The 17,235-nt window shown below is 40.2% G+C and overlaps 1 protein-coding gene across 2 annotated transcripts; it reads right to left on the bottom strand.

Moving 5' to 3' along the window:
- Positions 1-36: 36 nt before the first annotated feature.
- On the bottom strand, positions 37-16,380 carry LOC144085636 (kinesin-1 heavy chain). Of its 2 annotated transcripts, none has more exons than XM_077615110.1 (26): positions 15,934-16,380; positions 9,386-9,473; positions 9,246-9,319; positions 9,067-9,171; positions 8,949-8,997; positions 8,732-8,787; positions 8,565-8,652; positions 8,362-8,486; positions 8,193-8,297; positions 6,436-6,581; positions 6,224-6,372; positions 5,711-5,898; positions 4,727-4,795; positions 4,452-4,658; positions 3,497-3,640; positions 3,234-3,425; positions 3,043-3,160; positions 2,336-2,391; positions 2,148-2,257; positions 1,974-2,075; positions 1,490-1,550; positions 1,331-1,402; positions 1,097-1,201; positions 792-1,008; positions 236-374; positions 37-127 (listed from the first exon to the last, which is right to left on the bottom strand). In XM_077615110.1, exons 1-26 carry the CDS (start codon positions 16,057-16,059, stop codon positions 124-126), a joined length of 2,895 nt encoding a protein of 964 aa, XP_077471236.1. In that variant the 5' UTR covers positions 16,060-16,380; the 3' UTR covers positions 37-123. The 2 variants fall into 2 exon arrangements, with proteins under 2 accessions (XP_077471236.1, XP_077471237.1); XM_077615111.1 differs by having other exon boundaries at positions 3,234-3,422.
- Positions 16,381-17,235: the final 855 nt, after the last annotated feature.

The raw sequence follows: 17,235 nt of genomic DNA, 5'->3' as shown, positions 1-17,235 counted from the left end.
AGGGTGGGGGGGGGGGGGGGGGGGGTGGGGGGGGGGGGGGGGCGCTAAGAGGGCCGAGTGTGTGGGGGGCGGTTGGATGATATTGGCTTCGTCTGGTGTCATCCTTCGTCTTTACTGCTCGATTCAGCTGCATGTGCAAGAATGGAGACAGAAGAGGAGTCAATACATTGTGTATCGATCATGAAAGTCAAATAAACCTTTTTGTATGTGTGAGTGATGGCCGCACTGGGCGTACTTCTTGTCTCCTTTGGGAGTGCCGCCACCGCCCCTGATGGCCACCGTCTGGCTGTTCTGGTAGAAACCTCCTCCGCTGCGGTTGAGGTTGGGGTGTGTGGGGGACGCCACCGGCTGCTGCCCGGGCCTGATTGGCTTGGCTGTAGCAACAGAGGGAGAAAGATTATTAAACTTGGAATTGTACAAGCACAATACTAACCTTGAGAAAAGCTCAATATGGGTATACATAACAAATATATAACAAGTTAAATCAAACCCAACTTTCTCCCATTGTCCTAAAATTATAATATTAATATTTGGTACATTATCGTATTTAAATCCCGAGATCTGAATCCTAATTCTACCAAGACAAAAAGTCTCCATCTTGAAGCTTATTTATCATCCCAAATATTGATGTTTTTAATACTGTTTATTCATGGTAATGTAAATATTTTGGCAGCTTCTTTCGTCAACCAAATTTTCAGTTATTTTGTCATTTGTCCAAATGCTGCTGACACTAATAGAAAGGATCTCAATCCAGGGACTTTCTTGCACTGCCACTCAATTTTTGCACTGACCGATCTGCGCCGAGTGTCCCCGCCTGGCCATGTTCTTGGCCCTGACGGCCTCCTTAATGCGGTCCACCTCCTGCTGGTAGCGCTTGCGGTCACGTGCAGCATTCTCTTTAGCCTCCTTCAGTGCAGACTCAAGCGCCTTGACCCGCTCAGCTGTAGCGCGAAGGCGCTTCTCCAGTTTTGGAAGCTCACACCTAAGGTCTGCATTGTCACGAACCAGCTGACAACAGGGGGGAGTGGTGGGATTAATTGTGTGGATATGAATAGTGTTAGACAGGAGAGCAGATGGGAGGGTTTTCCAAACTTACCTGTTTGTGAACCTTGGTGAGCTGCTCAAGATTGTTCTCAAGAAAGGATATTTTCTGCTTTTGGGCAGCACTCCCCCCAGTGTCGTCAGAGTCCATTTCCGCACTCTGCACACAAACGGAAGATAACGACAGCATTAGCATTTCAATTTGTATTTTTTTCACCACACCCTGCAGTTTGGTGCAGTTTCTACTAAAACACTAACATGCAAGTAATTATTCTAGTCACATCCTCACCTTTTTCACCCGTGTGGCCAAGTCCTGGACAAAAAGTTTCCTTAGATTGTGAAGGGTCTGTAGCTCCTTAGCCTGGAAGGAAAAATGGAAAAACAAAATATGCCTTATTTAGAAGGGTTTAAAAAAAAGACTGAATATGAGAAAGAAGTAAGAACTCACCACGGTCTCCTCCAGACCTTTCAAATCCTGTCTGGCCTGCTCCCGCCTGTCCTGCATCACCCTGGTTGAACAGAGGATCTCAAAGTTCATGTAAAGCCCCTCTATCTTGCCACCAGACCCCAACCAGAACAGGCAGCAACATGGTAGGTCGAGGAAGAGTTCCCTAACATTTCTAAAGACAAAGGTTATCTTCCGGAGCAAGTTTTTTTTGGATGCCTTCTCGGACATTCTTATTAAAAAACGAACTAAAAGTGCCAGGGTTCACATGGATCGCATATTCCAGTTGAAATTTCATTCCTTTGAATACTTAAATATTTTTTTCCTGAATTGTCAGCAAGAACTTTTCCACTGATATGTTATCATACATCGACATGGTTTCAACATGCCAACAGGCCCCTGGAGGGCAACCATAATTACAATGTCACCCATGATAAATCCATTGTAAGATCCATGATTTAGTCTTTCAAAATATATAAAAACCTACGTGAGCTCATGTAGCTTGCGGCTCTTGTCTTGGTCGGTGTTCTTGAGCTTTTCATGCTCCACTCGCAGCCTCTCCTGCTCCAGCATGATCTTTTGGTTCAAGCTGGGAAAATATAGCATTATTAATAAGTACCACATCTAACGAGGATGTAAGTTACGGTGTAGTCTCTCTTACTCTTGCAGCTCGGTGATGAGCTTCTCCTTGTTGTCCAGCTCATCCCGCAGGCTGCTGATCTGTTTCTGGTGAGTCTCACGGTGAGAGTGGATCTGCCTCTCCACGGCTTCCTGTCACACAACAAATATTACTGTTTGGGGGAATAATTGGGGAGAATTGAGGTGATTTCCAAGAGCCGAGTTGCGCACCTTTACTTCGTTGGCGGTTTGGATCTCATTCTCCTTCTCCATGGCGTGCACTTTCTCTGCAAAATACACAAGAAGGTGCGTCACGTCGACAGAGAACAGCAAAGTGCGCAATTGGAGTGACTTTACCAATTACTTTTGAATAATTGGTGATGTATGATAGCCTGAAGTTCATTATATTTTCTGCAGGGATTTTTGACACTGAGATAACAAAAATAGCTGGATGGCCGGCAAACAAAGCCAACAGCACGAGTCCAGAATCCTTTCTAAAATATTATTTGAATGATTCACAGACAATACACATACGCACATTTCTAATCAGTCTAAAAATGTCTCAATAAACTGAATCGCTCAGAAAGAACACCATCTTATAATTGTTAGCCTGGTTGACCTTGCTTTTTATGACTAATTCCTAGGAATAAGGATTTCTGAGACACATTCTAGGAACAAAATACTGTTTTCTTTTCCTCTCTGAAAAAGTAACACACTGAAGCACACAAACAAAAACAATACATTGTGATTTGGGACTTTTCAATGTGTATAGCATTTATTTTCACCCCACAATAATAAAGAAATCTGTAGCATCTGTTACCGATTAATTTCATTTCCTCTAATTTTGAGAATAAACACCAGAATTTGGGAAAGCTTTCCAGATAAACAGGTGTATCCAACTTCAGCACAATCGTGCGGCCTGAAAGATTGTGATGTACCTTGAGCACTGAGTTTGACGAGTTCCTCGTTGAGAGAGTCCACATTCTCCTCCAGCTGCCTCTTCTTGTGCTCCACATTCTGCAGGTACTCCGTCAGGGACTTGATCTTGGCTTCATGCTGCAAAATGGAGGAACCCGTGAGTTCTTCAGCAGCATTCTCAAACCCAAATCGTGGTGGAAGTGATACTGACCTGAGAAATCCGCAGCTGACAGGCAGCCAGTTCCTTCTCGTTCTCGTCTATCTTTTTGTTGCTCTCGGACTGGGTGCCTTCAAGCTGCTTGCAGCGTTTCACCATGCTCTTCACCTCAGACTTCATCTTGCTTATGTACAGACGGGCGACGGTGAACTCCTCGTCGATCAAGCCGCTGCCGCCCTCGTGCTGCTATGAAGGGAGGAATAACGATGGACACGGTTGCAAAACACCCCACTGTTTTATTTCCCGTTTCGCCTCACCTTGATGTCGTTGCTGCCAACGGCAATGCCAATTTCTGCAAGGTCTTTGAGAAGTGACGACATCATTTCTGTCATCCTCTTCTTCTGGTGGTTGGACATCTCCTTCAGCTTTTGTAGCTCAGAGTCCAAAGATGACAAGATGGACTGGAGAGACGAAAACAAACATTCACAACTGATCTTCCATGTATTGTTTTCATTATAGGTTTTGTTGTTGAACAGGGGTGTTCTTATTTGCACTATTTTAGTAGTTGTCCCCTTTTTGTCCGCCTCTGCAAACATCCTTATTCTCACAAACTAACTGGCTCCCATTGATGGTGGTAAAGGAATGTTCATTACTGCAAAAACTCCTAGTTCCTAGTACAAAGTGATTGGATGTCCACGAGTACAAATATATTTAAATTCATAGTATGTGAATGCAAAGAGCAATATGAGGAGGTCAACAACAACAAAAGAGGCTATAGTTGGCTGACTAGGATAGAGGTCAAATTTGAATATTTAACCTTCGAATTTAAGCTCTTCACTCTGATTAGCTCTTGGTGGGCAAGTGTTTATGTTAACACTTACTGTGGCCCCCTGGTCTAGAACAATAGCCAAGTGAAGAACAAAGACAAAAACAAACAAAACTAAGGTATAAATAAATAAAAAACAATGACCCAAAGTCAAGAACACAGTCAAAGACCAAAGAATGTCAAACCAAAACACCATGACCCGGTCCAAGAACAGTGGGGGGAAAAAAGACAGTTAAAAAAAAAAAAACATGAAAAAAATCCATCAAGAACCCATTAGAAGACCCAATATAAAAAGGTGAAAAACAACCAAGCCCACCAAAAAATCCAGACCATGACTTTTTTTTTTTTTTTAAGAATTACATCAAAAAAAGGTTTCAAAGATGACCAAGAATGATTTCATGCACCAAACTTAGAATAAAATATTGGATTTTTGGTCTTTTCCTCACCGATTTCTGGCTTAGTTCCTCACTGATGACCTCAAACTCCTTGGTCTTGTCCTCCACCTCTTGGCTCTTTTGGTCATAGTTGACGGCCAGCTCCTCCAGAGCCTGCAGCACCTCTTTCACCTCCTCCTTGGAGGCTTCATTCTCCGACTGCAGGCGGTTGAGCTCGGCCTGGAGGTTCTCGTGGTCACGGCGTGATGATACAAGCAGCTGGACAAAGATAAAGTCGATTTAACAAAAAATGCTAGGGCATTTGTTTTTGAGTCTCAAGGACGCACCTCCTCCTGGTCCAGCATCTGCTGCTTCAGTTTCTCGGCCAGCTGGCTCTGCTGGTTGATCTCTTCATCCTGGAATAAAAAGGATAGACTCAGTAGTATTAACGTGAGATGCGGTTTGAGAAACGTATGTAAAATGTATATTCCAGAACAACTTTCGCCATGAAATCAGTAGTTGTTACGATCACTACATTACATTCCATGAAAGGGAAATTGTTGGGGTTATTCTGGATAATATTATAGATGTGTGCATTTGAATTACTTTTGTATAAGAGTGTCTTTAATTTGAGACTGGGGCAAACTCGAGGTCACCCTGCTGGCTCCAGCTTGTTGACGTAACACCTCACCCTCCAAGGACTGTTTACTGGGAGATACACCTCGCAACCCAGACACCCAGATGCAAGTTCGCAATGAAGATCTACAAAGGACTCCTAAATTGCTTTGACTGGGACGCCAGCAGTTTACCTTATAAAGAAATTATTATGCTTCTACTGCAAATTCTTACGCAGGTGTTTTGGTTTCGATCTAATATGAGCAGTTGTTTTTTTTGACCTTAATGGTGTTATTCGGTTAGCTTATGCAATTGTTTTGAATCAGATTACATTAAATGTTTTGAGTATGTCGCGACTAAATGGAGAGAAGAATATGCCGCTCGTCAGAATCCTCTTGAACGAAGGCGAGTTATGAGTGATTTCTCCTTGCAAGTTGTAACCAGTGTATGTTTAAAGATGTCTTCCATGTTAATTAAATTGTATTAATAATTAATCCATCAGAAATTAATTCAGAAACAATATTGAAGTGAATTAAATCAAAATAGTCATATATTTCTGAGAGAGAAAAATATCTCAATGGTTCTATCTCATTAAATAAAAATGCATAATCTGCTGACAATAGTGCACAAATTGCAAAATTTGCAAGAACCTGCCCTGGGTGGCATGCCTACTAACCCAAAGAAACTATTTTCATGCCCCCATTGACTTTATTCACCTTGTCGTCCAGCTGCTTGTAGAGCTTGGATAGCTCGGCCTCACACTTGTCTTTCTCTACATCAGTGAGGCGCACGCCAGGCACGTTGGGCGTGGATGCCGGCTTGTCATTGAGGATGTTGTCCAGGGCCAGTACCTCAGCGTTGGCCTTCTCCTTGTCAAACTGCTCCTCCTTTGGCACACTCTCGCCTTGAAGATGGAAAGGCTTATGTGAATATATTTGCATATTTGCAATGGTGCTGGACAATAGAACAAACATGTCACTTTCTGTTACTTATCAAATTCTTATTCCTATTGGTGTAAGATAATACTATTCTGATACAGAGGCATGTAATTGGTTACAAATTGTAGTAATTTACTTGACCTATTTTCTTTTCTTACTATGTAACCTTGACACCAAGGTAAGAACCAAAACCTGTTGTATCCCTAATCAACAACCTGGAAAGATTATTGTAAGATTTAAAGGACTTAAATTTATACTGACTACAAAAACAACCAATTGCATTCGTCTCACCATTTCTCCAGCGATTGAGCTCATTTTCCAACCAGGTAACTGTATTCCTCAGGGTCTTGTTCTTCTCTTTCTCCCGCTCGTACTTTTGCTTCCACTGTTCTGCTGTAAGCTCTACGTTGACCGTCACTGTGTTCTTGATGGTCTTTGCTCTGTGTAGGGAAAACACACGTTAAAAATTGCCCAATTGATTTGTTTTTTCAATCCATTCCTACCTTTGTCCAAACATGAGGGTTGATTTGGTTTCGGCTTCATTGTAGGAGGAAGGCGAGCAACAGATGACAATTGTGGTGCGACAATTGCCGCCCAGCGAGTCCTGAAGAATACGTGTCATCTTGCTGTCTCGGTATGGGATGTAGGCCTAGACAGAAAACAAATAAATATAATAAACTTAAGAGGCTGATGTATGCTAGTGTGTTCTTTTACAAGGCATTTGAATCTTATATTTGAACTCCTACGTTGGGTCACTGGTAGCCCAAAGAGGCACAGTAGGAAATTCTACCTCCTCTATAACATATTTGTGCTTATTCTTTTTAATTACCTAACTTGGGACAATTTAAGTCACAAAATAATAGGTGTTTTTCGAAGAGTAAGTTCTAAAAAAGTATCTTCAATGAGCTTTAAATCCCAAACTTGGGGCAATTCAAAAATACCACAAACTAAGCAAGTAGTAAGTATTTTTTAAGAGGGGAAATGGGTTTAAGGAGAATGAGAGGGCAGGTAGAATAACTGACAATTACAAAGAGTGAATTTGGTGGTGATGAGGAGCCTTATTAAATGGAGTAAACCAGTGACAGTGACTATATGATATAGGGTTAAAGAACATTTAAATGTTCATTTTGGCTTGTATAGTCAATGATTTTTAGGTTAGAGACAATTTGGCCCTTGGATCACTTTGCTCCAAATATAATTGATGTTGTTTTTTTGGTTGACCTCTTGATTCTATTCTATTCCGCTCAATGATTCGGTTTCCCGATATAATTCACATTTTGTCTCAGAACATCACCGCCTCCTTAACTGTTGTTTTTAAAATGCAAATTAAGGTCAGGGGGCAGAGTATCTATTTCTTCTGCCAATTATCTTATATTCGCTTATGCAGCAAGACAGCTGTGAGGTCAGGATGAGGTGAAGGACAGAGAAGATAGCCGACTACATCCTGCTGAGATGGAGAAAAATACCAAGGATCACCATTTTGAATTGGGATTGTGCGTGTTACATGTTACATGATGCAGTCCTTAAAAATGGCATAATTTGTGTCTGTCTGCATAGACACCCGTTCCCCTCAGGAGACAGTTACTACAGATAAAATCAAAAGAAACTAGCCCATTGAAAGGGGTCCAAACAAACACGGAATACACCACAAGTCTGGATAATCACAGCAGAGCACTGAGCAATGCATATCAAAAATGCAAATGTTCACTGATCAGATATTCTACAGCTGAAAAGCCAAATACATTCCAGTGCCAGCCATTATACAGTGGTGCCTCTACTCATGAAATGTTCAGGGTACAAAACACTTTGATACTTTAACCTCCTATGACCTGGCATCCATGTGTGGACATCATATTTTTTTGTTTTCAAAGACTGCAATGTTAAATTTTGGACTACAAGGGCCTGGTGTCCACTAATGTGGACATTTTTCTCAGAAAATACATCATGAAAAAAAAGATAATTCTTTGTTTTTACACCCATCAGGTCCTAATTAGCCTAAATATCAAAGAGAAAATAAAAATGCATCACTTGCAAGAGTTTGGGTCTTAGGAGGTTAATGTATGTTTGTTATGATGAAATTTAAAATTATTATAGTCCGAAATATATGGTACTAATTTTCCCTATTTTGGGGGAAGAAAAATGAAATAAAAATTTAAATGGAACTATGAGAAATTTGTATCAATATAACACTTTTAATGTGAAAGAAAATACCCACAATTTTTATCATTGCAAGCTTAAGCGATGCAATCAAGGTACTTACTGTTCCTTCTGCCAGAGCAGAGATGACGTTGCCGAGGGACGACAGTGACTTATTGATGTTCTTGGCTTCGTCGAGCACAGCTCCCTCCGCTCCCGTTTTGCTGACCTAAAGATCAACTAGCATTAGGGACAGATGCTAACATCAGGAGTTGTTTTAGGCCTTTCTGCACCTTTTCACTACCGGCCAGATCCACTAGGTAGAGTTTTCCACTCAGCTTCTGCTCTGTTTGCGTGTTCTCCTGCTTGACATTGATCAGGAAAATGCTGTGACTCCTGGAGCTGTGCTCATTCATGTCTAGGGAAGGAAGACGTCCAACTCAGAGCCTTTGAAACGCAATATCTATCTTAATAGGGAGAGGACTCATTTCCTTACTTGTGACTGCTACATGTCTATTGGATTTGCCTTCGTCAATGGTGTCCATGACCTCATCTGGACTGCAGACAAAGCGTTCGGTACAACCCTGAGTGCACAAGACCGGACGGACCTTAACAACAACCCGGACCCTTGGCCAGTTAGTCCATTTGTGTAGTATATCTCACCTTAACATAGGGCACTCTATTTTTGTCTTCGTGCACTGACAAATTGGTCTTTGACACTGGGGGGAAAAATGTGAGTAAGATAAGAATTCCCAATGGGTTGGATATTGAAAGTGTCAGGGATGCCCTTCCAAACATCATACACCGCCCTCCATTGTTCTTTCGACTGAAAAAGTAAATAAGCCAGATAGATACAGGACGGAAAGGTTGATTCACTTACCATCCAATAAGTCCCGGATTTTGTCCAAGTAAATTTCAAAATAGGAAACCTGCAAACAGAGGAGTTATTTTAGGCCTCATTTAATCAAACATCAGGAGGTCCTTGTCTAGTGGCTCACTTTGATATGAAACTCCAGGTTCTCATCCATCGAATAAATGTAGTTAAAGATGTCCTGCACTATCCTGGGGATGATGCCCATGGCATCTGTGTCATGGAGATTCCCCTAGGGATCCACCAGAAGTTAATGTTAGGGGGGAAAGACAACATTTATTTAGGTGCTTATTTCTTTAAACACACCTCCATGGTGTGCGTTTTCCCAGAGGATGTTTGGCCATAGGCGAAAATTGTCCCATTGTATCCCTCAAGAACATCTACAAAACACAAAAATTTAAAAAAAATATTTAAAAAACCATACCATCTTTATTTTGTTATCTCACCTTTGACAATCTTTTGGGCGCAGGCATTGTACACTTGCTCCTGTGTCGTGCTGGACTGAAAAACTCGATCAAACATGTACGGTTTGCTCTGTAAAAAAAAAAAAAAAACATTTAAAAAGGAAAAATGAAGAACAAAATTATTAGAATGTCATGTGCCTCTGAATGTCTGCGAAAACGTCACGGTAACATTTTAGTCTTTAGGTCAACCAACATCATCTTAATCATCTGTAAACTACAATACAGTTTTTTTTCAGGGGTCAGTATCGCTACAGTAAAAAGACAACTTTCCAAGCCGGTTTTCCTAGTGTAATATGATCACACAGGGAACAATTCATCCTAAGCAGGATGTCTTTACATCCTCAAACTCTATGTTGAGTCATCTTGAGTCAGCTGGGTGGAGTTCCAAATAGTTACCTCATGCAAAGACGCAGCCCTGGTGCGCAGATACAACACCGAGGTAGAGCGTATGACATCACTGTTATGAATTACACGACATAAGTCATGTTCTTAACAATACAAACTTCCATGACGGCAGCATGTAGTGTCATAAAGGCAGCTTTGTATGTAAATCACCCCCAGACATTTGTGTGAATGTTAGCACTAAATGGAGAAACCAAAAGGGATTCAATTGATGCACTCTGGAATAAATGGGGCATCTACATTAGCTATTTGCCTTTGTTGATTTATTAACATTCAGACATGAAAAATCCACGGCAAATATCTTTAATGGCAGCTTCAACTTAAAATGTTGTTTGATGTTGCAACCTATTGTTTTTGGGGGATGTGCAAGACACTTTATAAGTGCTCATTATTCCTTGAAAGCCATCATTCAAATGTGCTAGAAGTGTGGCAGCCGACAGCAATTGCTTTCAACACAAATTTTCTTTTTTTATTTTGTAGTTTTTTTTAACAGGTAAATGTTCCAGCACAGTATTTGTAGTACATAGCTACTTCACTGTGAAATTCATTGAACTATACAAATTTAATGGGAAAACAAAAAACAAATTAATAAACATTAGACCACATGTGTCAAAGTGGCGGCCCGGGGGCCAAATCTGGCCCGCCGCATCATTTTGTGTGTCCCGGGAAAGTAAATCATTAGTGCCGACTTTCTGTTTTAGGATCAAATTTAAATGAAGAGTATAGATGTATATTAAATTTCCTGATTTTCCCCTTTTAAATCATTAATTGTAATTTTTTAATCATTTTTTCTGTGTTTTTAACCCTTTTAGTTCAAAAATCATTATTTTCATCATTTTTAGATTGTAAAATCTAAAAATATATTTTAAAAAAAAGCTAAAATAAACATTGTTTTAGAGCCATAAAAAAACTGAATATTCAGGGATTTTTATCCATTTATGAAAAAAAAATATAAATATTATATCTAAAATGGTCCACCCCACATGAGATTGAGTTGACGTTAACGTGTCCAAAGGACATTTAGCTAAGATATGTCTTTGATTGCCACCATACCTCGTATAATCTTTGGTAAACAGGTGCCTGCATTTCAAGCACTGTTTGTCTTCTTAATTGGCTGATCATTCACTTCCTGTGTTTGAACCTGACGGCTGCCAACATGCTGCACTACTATCAGCCACGACAGTCAGCAGAGGCAAACAATAGCAGAGCACCCATTTTGTCAACTCCTCATTGTTAACGGGACCATTAGCCTTATAACCTACATTGAGTCTCCTGTGGTTTTCGTGTAAAAAAAATATGACAAGGATTTTGGAGCTGATAGTGTTTGTTTACCATGGACAATGGGAAGAGGTCTCTCTGGACTAGGCAGAACACAACTCGAAAGCCCAACTTCACAATGGCCTCACCCCGATGCTCCACCCACATAGATGAGTTCCCCCTTGCTTTGTTCAGTGGGTTAGCATCAACTAGCACTATAACAATACACTAAACTTTGGGCTGCAAGATTTTGGCAAAATACCCAGTATCATTGTGAATTTTCTGTAGCGATTTGATTTATAAGGGGTTTTTGCTTTCTCAAAAGTTGTAACTAAAAACACCAACGTATGTCCTTTGAAACACTAATGACAAGAAACTGAAAAATAAGTCATATTAACATATTTTAGTGGGGCACCCAACTGTCTTTGACAGATGTTCTGTTTTACCTTTCTGCTTTTTTTATTTTGTTGTAAATCACAGATGTCTTGATTTTTTTCCGTTCAATTGACAGCTCATTCCTCATTTCTCTACCAAGCCAATGTGGTCAAATAATTACATGTCATACAAATAACTAATGAAAGACTAAGCAACATAACCGCCCCAACACACATTATATTACTAATCAAACTATGAAAAACTACAGCCTCTATCTAACATTTCAACTTTCTAACTAGAAGCTAATAACATATTGAACAAGGTATCATTTGGTCATTTAATTCAAGAAACATGATCTAAGACAGTGTTTCCCAACCACTGTGGAAAATGCAAGAAGTCATACAATGTAATATTCAGAGAGAAAAAATAATTAATATAACAAGATTAAAATTTAACTATTACAAGGTTAAAATCAAAACACGATGAACGTTAAATTATAGATTATACTATTACAAGATTCAAATTGTGAAACAGTCATTTTGTTGCTTATTTTTCTCTAACATGGACCAGAAATTGTTTGGGTTCGAGGGCATCGACTTTTGGCGACGTAAAGTCTGTGAGCACAATTTTTTTTTTTCCGTAATATTAGGAGATTTAAGTAATATTTGGAGAAAAGTCATAAAATTGGGCAAGAAGACTTTCAGATGCTGGCGTCATCTCTTGAGATTTTTTCAATGCAAAAAGTGTGCCGCAGCTCAAAAAAGGTTGGAAAACACTGATCTAAGAGACTAAAATACTCGCTAAGGACACATCCAGAAATAAGACATTGTCACATTTTCCTAGAGGAAGCAGACTGAACAGTGATGTGGCACTCTCTTAAAATCTTTGAATGAATCTCAGCACTATAAATAGCATCCGATCCCAGGGTAACTAATTCATTGTAGTATCGGACTTGACTGTATGCGACCATGATTGGTCAAAACAGATCAACTGTTGTACTTGTCACAGCAGACACTTCCGCGAGCACGCGCTATTTGGCTCCAGTCACAAGGCGCACTGGGATATTGACACTATTGCAGGCTGTCAGCAGCTGGCTGGGCTTGGCCACATCGGGTCGGGCTGGGCCATGCCTGAAAGTCAAAGACTGCAAGCCTGCTATTATTCAGACACCTCCAGAAACTTCTAAACTCAACATGGCAGTTAAGTCTTTGTATTTTTAAGAGAGCAGAATTCTCAACCAAAGCTAACAGTCTAGGTTGTAAACCCAATCCAGAAACTATGTCTATGTAAAAAAAAAAAGGAAAACAAAGAGAATGAATCTCAAAATTTCATGTATTTCTTGATTTTGTCAGAAAAAATAAGGCCTCATTGAAAAAAATACATAAAATAAATTTCATGCTACATTGTTTAGCATGGTGGCCGATTGACTAGGTAAGGCACGTGTCAAAAGTGGCAGCCCGGGGGCCAAATCTGGCCCACTGCATCATTTTGTGTGGCCCGGGAAAGTAAATCATGAGTGCCGACTTTCTGTTTTAGGATCAAATTAAAATGAAGAGTATAGATGTATATAAAATTTCCTGATTTTCCCCCTTTCAAATCAATAATTGTAATTTTTTTAATCATTTTTTCTGTTTTTAGTTCAAAAATCATTTTGTAAAATCTAAAAATAGATAAAGAAAGCTAAAATAAACATTGTTTTAGATCTATAAAAAAATGAATATTCAGGGATTTTAATCCAGGTCTTTTAATCCATTTATATAAAAAAAATCTAAATATTATATCTAAAATGGTCCGGCCCGCATGAAATCAAGTTGACGTTAATGTGGCCCGCGAACCAACCCGAGTTTGACACCCTTGGACTAGGGCAAAGATAGTGTCTTTACATATGTTGGTCAGTAATTAAAAGTAAAATGGATGGAGGAATAAAATCGTCTTTGTAGATGCTCTCAATTATCAACTCATTTATTTTCCAGTATTCTGATGTCTTCTTGTTGATAACCTGTGCTCATGAATTCTCTTATTTTTGTGTGTTCAGCTAGCATGTTCGAAAGGATTATTTATTCGTGCAGCAACAAACTCTGATGCAACTTGAAACCCTTCTTTGAACACTGGAATATGTACTCAAATTTTTACTATGTAGTAGACAGGTTTTAAACTACACATTCTGTATCCCATGATCATTGCTAACTGCAATTTGTAGGATGTCAGCCTCTGTGATTTTTTATTGAAATGCAACACTAGTGTGAAACAGACTTATACTCTAAGGAAAAGTACCTATCTGGCAACCAAAAGAGGGAAAGCATGGTGAGCTCTAAATATTTTGAATCTGGCTGCAGTACCATTTTTGCCCACCAATCTGAGCTCCAATCCATTTTCCTTTCCTGTAAGGACCAAAAATTGCACCGAAATATTGTATTCTGGGTCCAGACTATTTCAATTTTTTATTTTGTGTCTTGATCTGTCCTTCAATTAAACGAGTATGAGTCATAAACAATTGGTTTATGCTTTCCTCTACTGGCAAAGTATTAACCTACTGTAGGCTGTCTTCTGTTGGGTAATCATTCCACAATTAATTAATTAGCAATGATTCAAAAAAAAAGGAAAACTTGGGCAATGGGAATCTAAATACCTACATAGCTACCAAGTGTTAAGATGAAGAGTTTACAGATGACAGAAGATGGACTTCAAAGTTAGTGTCCACAACAAAAACAATCTGAGTGGCAACCTAACAGGCATTCAAACTGTTATGTTATCTACTATAATGAATTAGTCAAAATAATCAGCTGAAACAAAAGTATGAAATGGTAATTTTTAGAGTACTACAGCAGTGATTTACATGAGTATCCTTCCACTTCCAACGCCACGTCTGATATCCAATCATCCATAAGCCATTAAGGGTAATGAGTTTCAAAAGATATTTTAAGGGCAGTGAGTGCCATGAGACAAAACCAACTGTACCTCAGGAAATTATCCAATTTCATGTAATTGATTTTCTAATTGTACAAATAAATAGCTTTATTATAACTTTAAGGTTGGCTGAATTAAAAGTCCAACAAAAAATGAAAATGAAGTCTTCAGACATATTGAAGATATATTGTGTTTTCAATTAGATTTTCCCTACTATTAACCCAAAGTAAGTAGAGTTTATTTGAAGATAATTATCGCCTTATTCATTTTTGTTGGCGATTACCGTAATTTTTGGACAATAAAGATAAATAAAGAAACATAAGCCATAAATTTTCCCAGGAAAAATATATTTTACCATTTAAGATGCGGGCGGCGCAAGTGGTTAGCACGTCAGCCTCTAAGTTCTGGGGTCCTGGGTTCAAATCCAGGTCATGTCCATCTGTATGGAGTTTGCATGTTCTCCCCGGGCCTGTGTGGGTTTCCTCCGGGTACTCCGGTTTCCTCCCACATTCCAAAAACATGCATGGTAGGCTGATTGGACACTCTAAATTGACCCTAGGTATGGGTGTGAGTGTGCATGGTTGTCAGTCTCCTTGTGCCCTGCAATCGGCTGGCCACCGATTCAGGGTGTCCCCCGGCTCTAGCCTGGAGACAGCTGAGATTGGCTCCAGCACCCCCCGCAACCGTAATGAGGATAAAGCGGTTCAGAAAAGGAGATGAGAGAGAAATGGGGTTGTCAATTATTGACCAATATAAGATGTAGGATGTTCAATATTCAGGTAACTAAACGGATCCCAGAGTCACGTGGCAGAGAAACAACGTCATTGCTAATGCGGATAGGGGACGTTTTAAAAAAATATCCATAACATTGTGACGAGATTGCTTGAAAAGGGGCAGGATGCGTTCGATTTGACGTATAGCAATATGGATTCACCGTCACGTGACAGTGGAGCTGCGTCAAAAAGCACAATTTCGCAGGCATACAGTCATCGGGCAACAAAAATATAACCTTTTCATTCGTACTTTTTTTAAAACACATCATGGGTTTCCATCAACATTTAAGCGTGGTAGCCAGAGAAGCTGGGGGCTTCGTAATCGTTTTATTAAATAATTGTAATTAGCGATCAAGCTGAGCCAAAAGGCCGGCTGCTTAGTCGCTATGAAATCATAACTCAACCTCTTGCCACAATGCGTTCACATTTAGCGTTAGTTAAATTGTACATAAATACATAAGTTCCAAATATGTTGCGTGCTAACGTGGCTAACTGGCACAGTGTTGAGAGGCTTTGTTGATTGACAGCTGGTTAGCCGCGTTCGGGGCTAACTTAGCCAAATGACTGACATTCAGACTTGACACACAGACGACAAAATTCACCGAATATCGGATGATTTGGTTTATTCCCAGTAACAGTTCACCGGACATCGGTGGCCTTTTCGGAGAGGGTCAAGCCCTCGAGCTAACAGGCTAAAGGCGCTAACTTACCATAAAGCTACAAGACAATTAAAATGGCGTATCGTTGACTTGAGCCCGGGGGCCCCGGTTGCAAGGTCTACAAAACATAAGCCACGTTTGATGGCGTTTGACTTACCGATATAATAACGGTGTCTTCCCCTTGGAACTTGGGAATGTATCGGTCTCCTCTGGTCACCTCGGAGCTGTTGAGAGGCCTAAAACGGCACATCACTTTAATGGTGCACTCCGCCGGGTCGGCCATCTTCCACCACCGCGGTGCTAGCCTTTAAACGTCGGGAGAGATTGAACGCTCAAATGCTCCAAAAATCAATGTAATAAATAAAAAAGAAAAGTCTATCCTGGGGGACAAGTGAGGGCCCCCCCTCCTCGGTTCAATGGGGAAAGGGTGAAATCGCGATGGAGCTTTGGAGACAGCACGGCTTGTTTTTGCTCTCATTCAGTCCCTTCGACAGTTAGGAAGCCATGACACCGGTGGATGAGTCTTGGTTGCTGGCTGGCTGGCTGCTGCTGCCCGGCCACCACCTCGTCTACGCCCCGCCCCACCCGCGTGCATGCGTGTGGATTGCTATGACATCACTCCCTCCTGGCAATGTTTAGACAGCATTTAGAGGTGTGGGGAGGGAAATCATCAATATACTTCCACCCAATGTGGAAATAACATTTCAAATCAAAAATTGCAAACGGAGTGGTTAGCGCCTCGGCCTCACAGTGATAAACCTGGGTTCAAATCCGGGTGGGTCCACCTGTGTGGAGTTTGCATGGGCCTTTGTGGTTTTTCTCCGGGTACTCCAATTTACTCCCACATTCCAAAGACATGCATGGTAGGCTGATTGGATACTCTAAATCAAGGGTGTCAGACTCGGGATGGTTCGCGGGCCGCGTTAATGTCAACTCGATTTCATGTGGGCCGGACCATTTTAGATATAATATTTAGATTTTTTTTAATAAATGGATTAAAAGAACTGGATTAAAAAGCCCTGAATATTCATTTTTTATAGATCTAAAACAATGTTTATTTGAGCTTTTTAAAAATATTTTTAGATTTTACAAAATGATTTTTGAACTAAAAACACAGAAAATAAATTGTTAAAAAATTACAATTATTGATTTAAAAGGGGCAAAATCAGAAAATTTAATACACATCTATACTCTTCATTTTAATTTGATCCTAAAACAAAAAGTCAGCACTCATGATTTACTTTCCCGGGCCACACAAAATGATGCGGCGGGCCAGATTTGGCCCCCGGGCCGCCACTTTGACACATGTGCTCTAAATTGACCCTACGTATGAGTGTGAGCGTGAATGGTTGTTTGTCTCTTTGTGCCCTGCGATTGGCTGGCCAGCAAATCAGGGTGTCCCCCTCCTCTAGTGAGGATAAACCGGTTCAGAAAATGAGATGAGATACATCTAATTAAA

The sequence above is a fragment of the Stigmatopora argus genome, chromosome 12 (genome assembly GCF_051989625.1).
Source record: "Stigmatopora argus isolate UIUO_Sarg chromosome 12, RoL_Sarg_1.0, whole genome shotgun sequence".
Lineage (NCBI taxonomy): Eukaryota > Metazoa > Chordata > Actinopteri > Syngnathiformes > Syngnathidae > Stigmatopora > Stigmatopora argus.
Note: the sequence above shows the minus strand (reverse complement) of the source record. Positions and strands in the feature narration are given on the sequence as shown.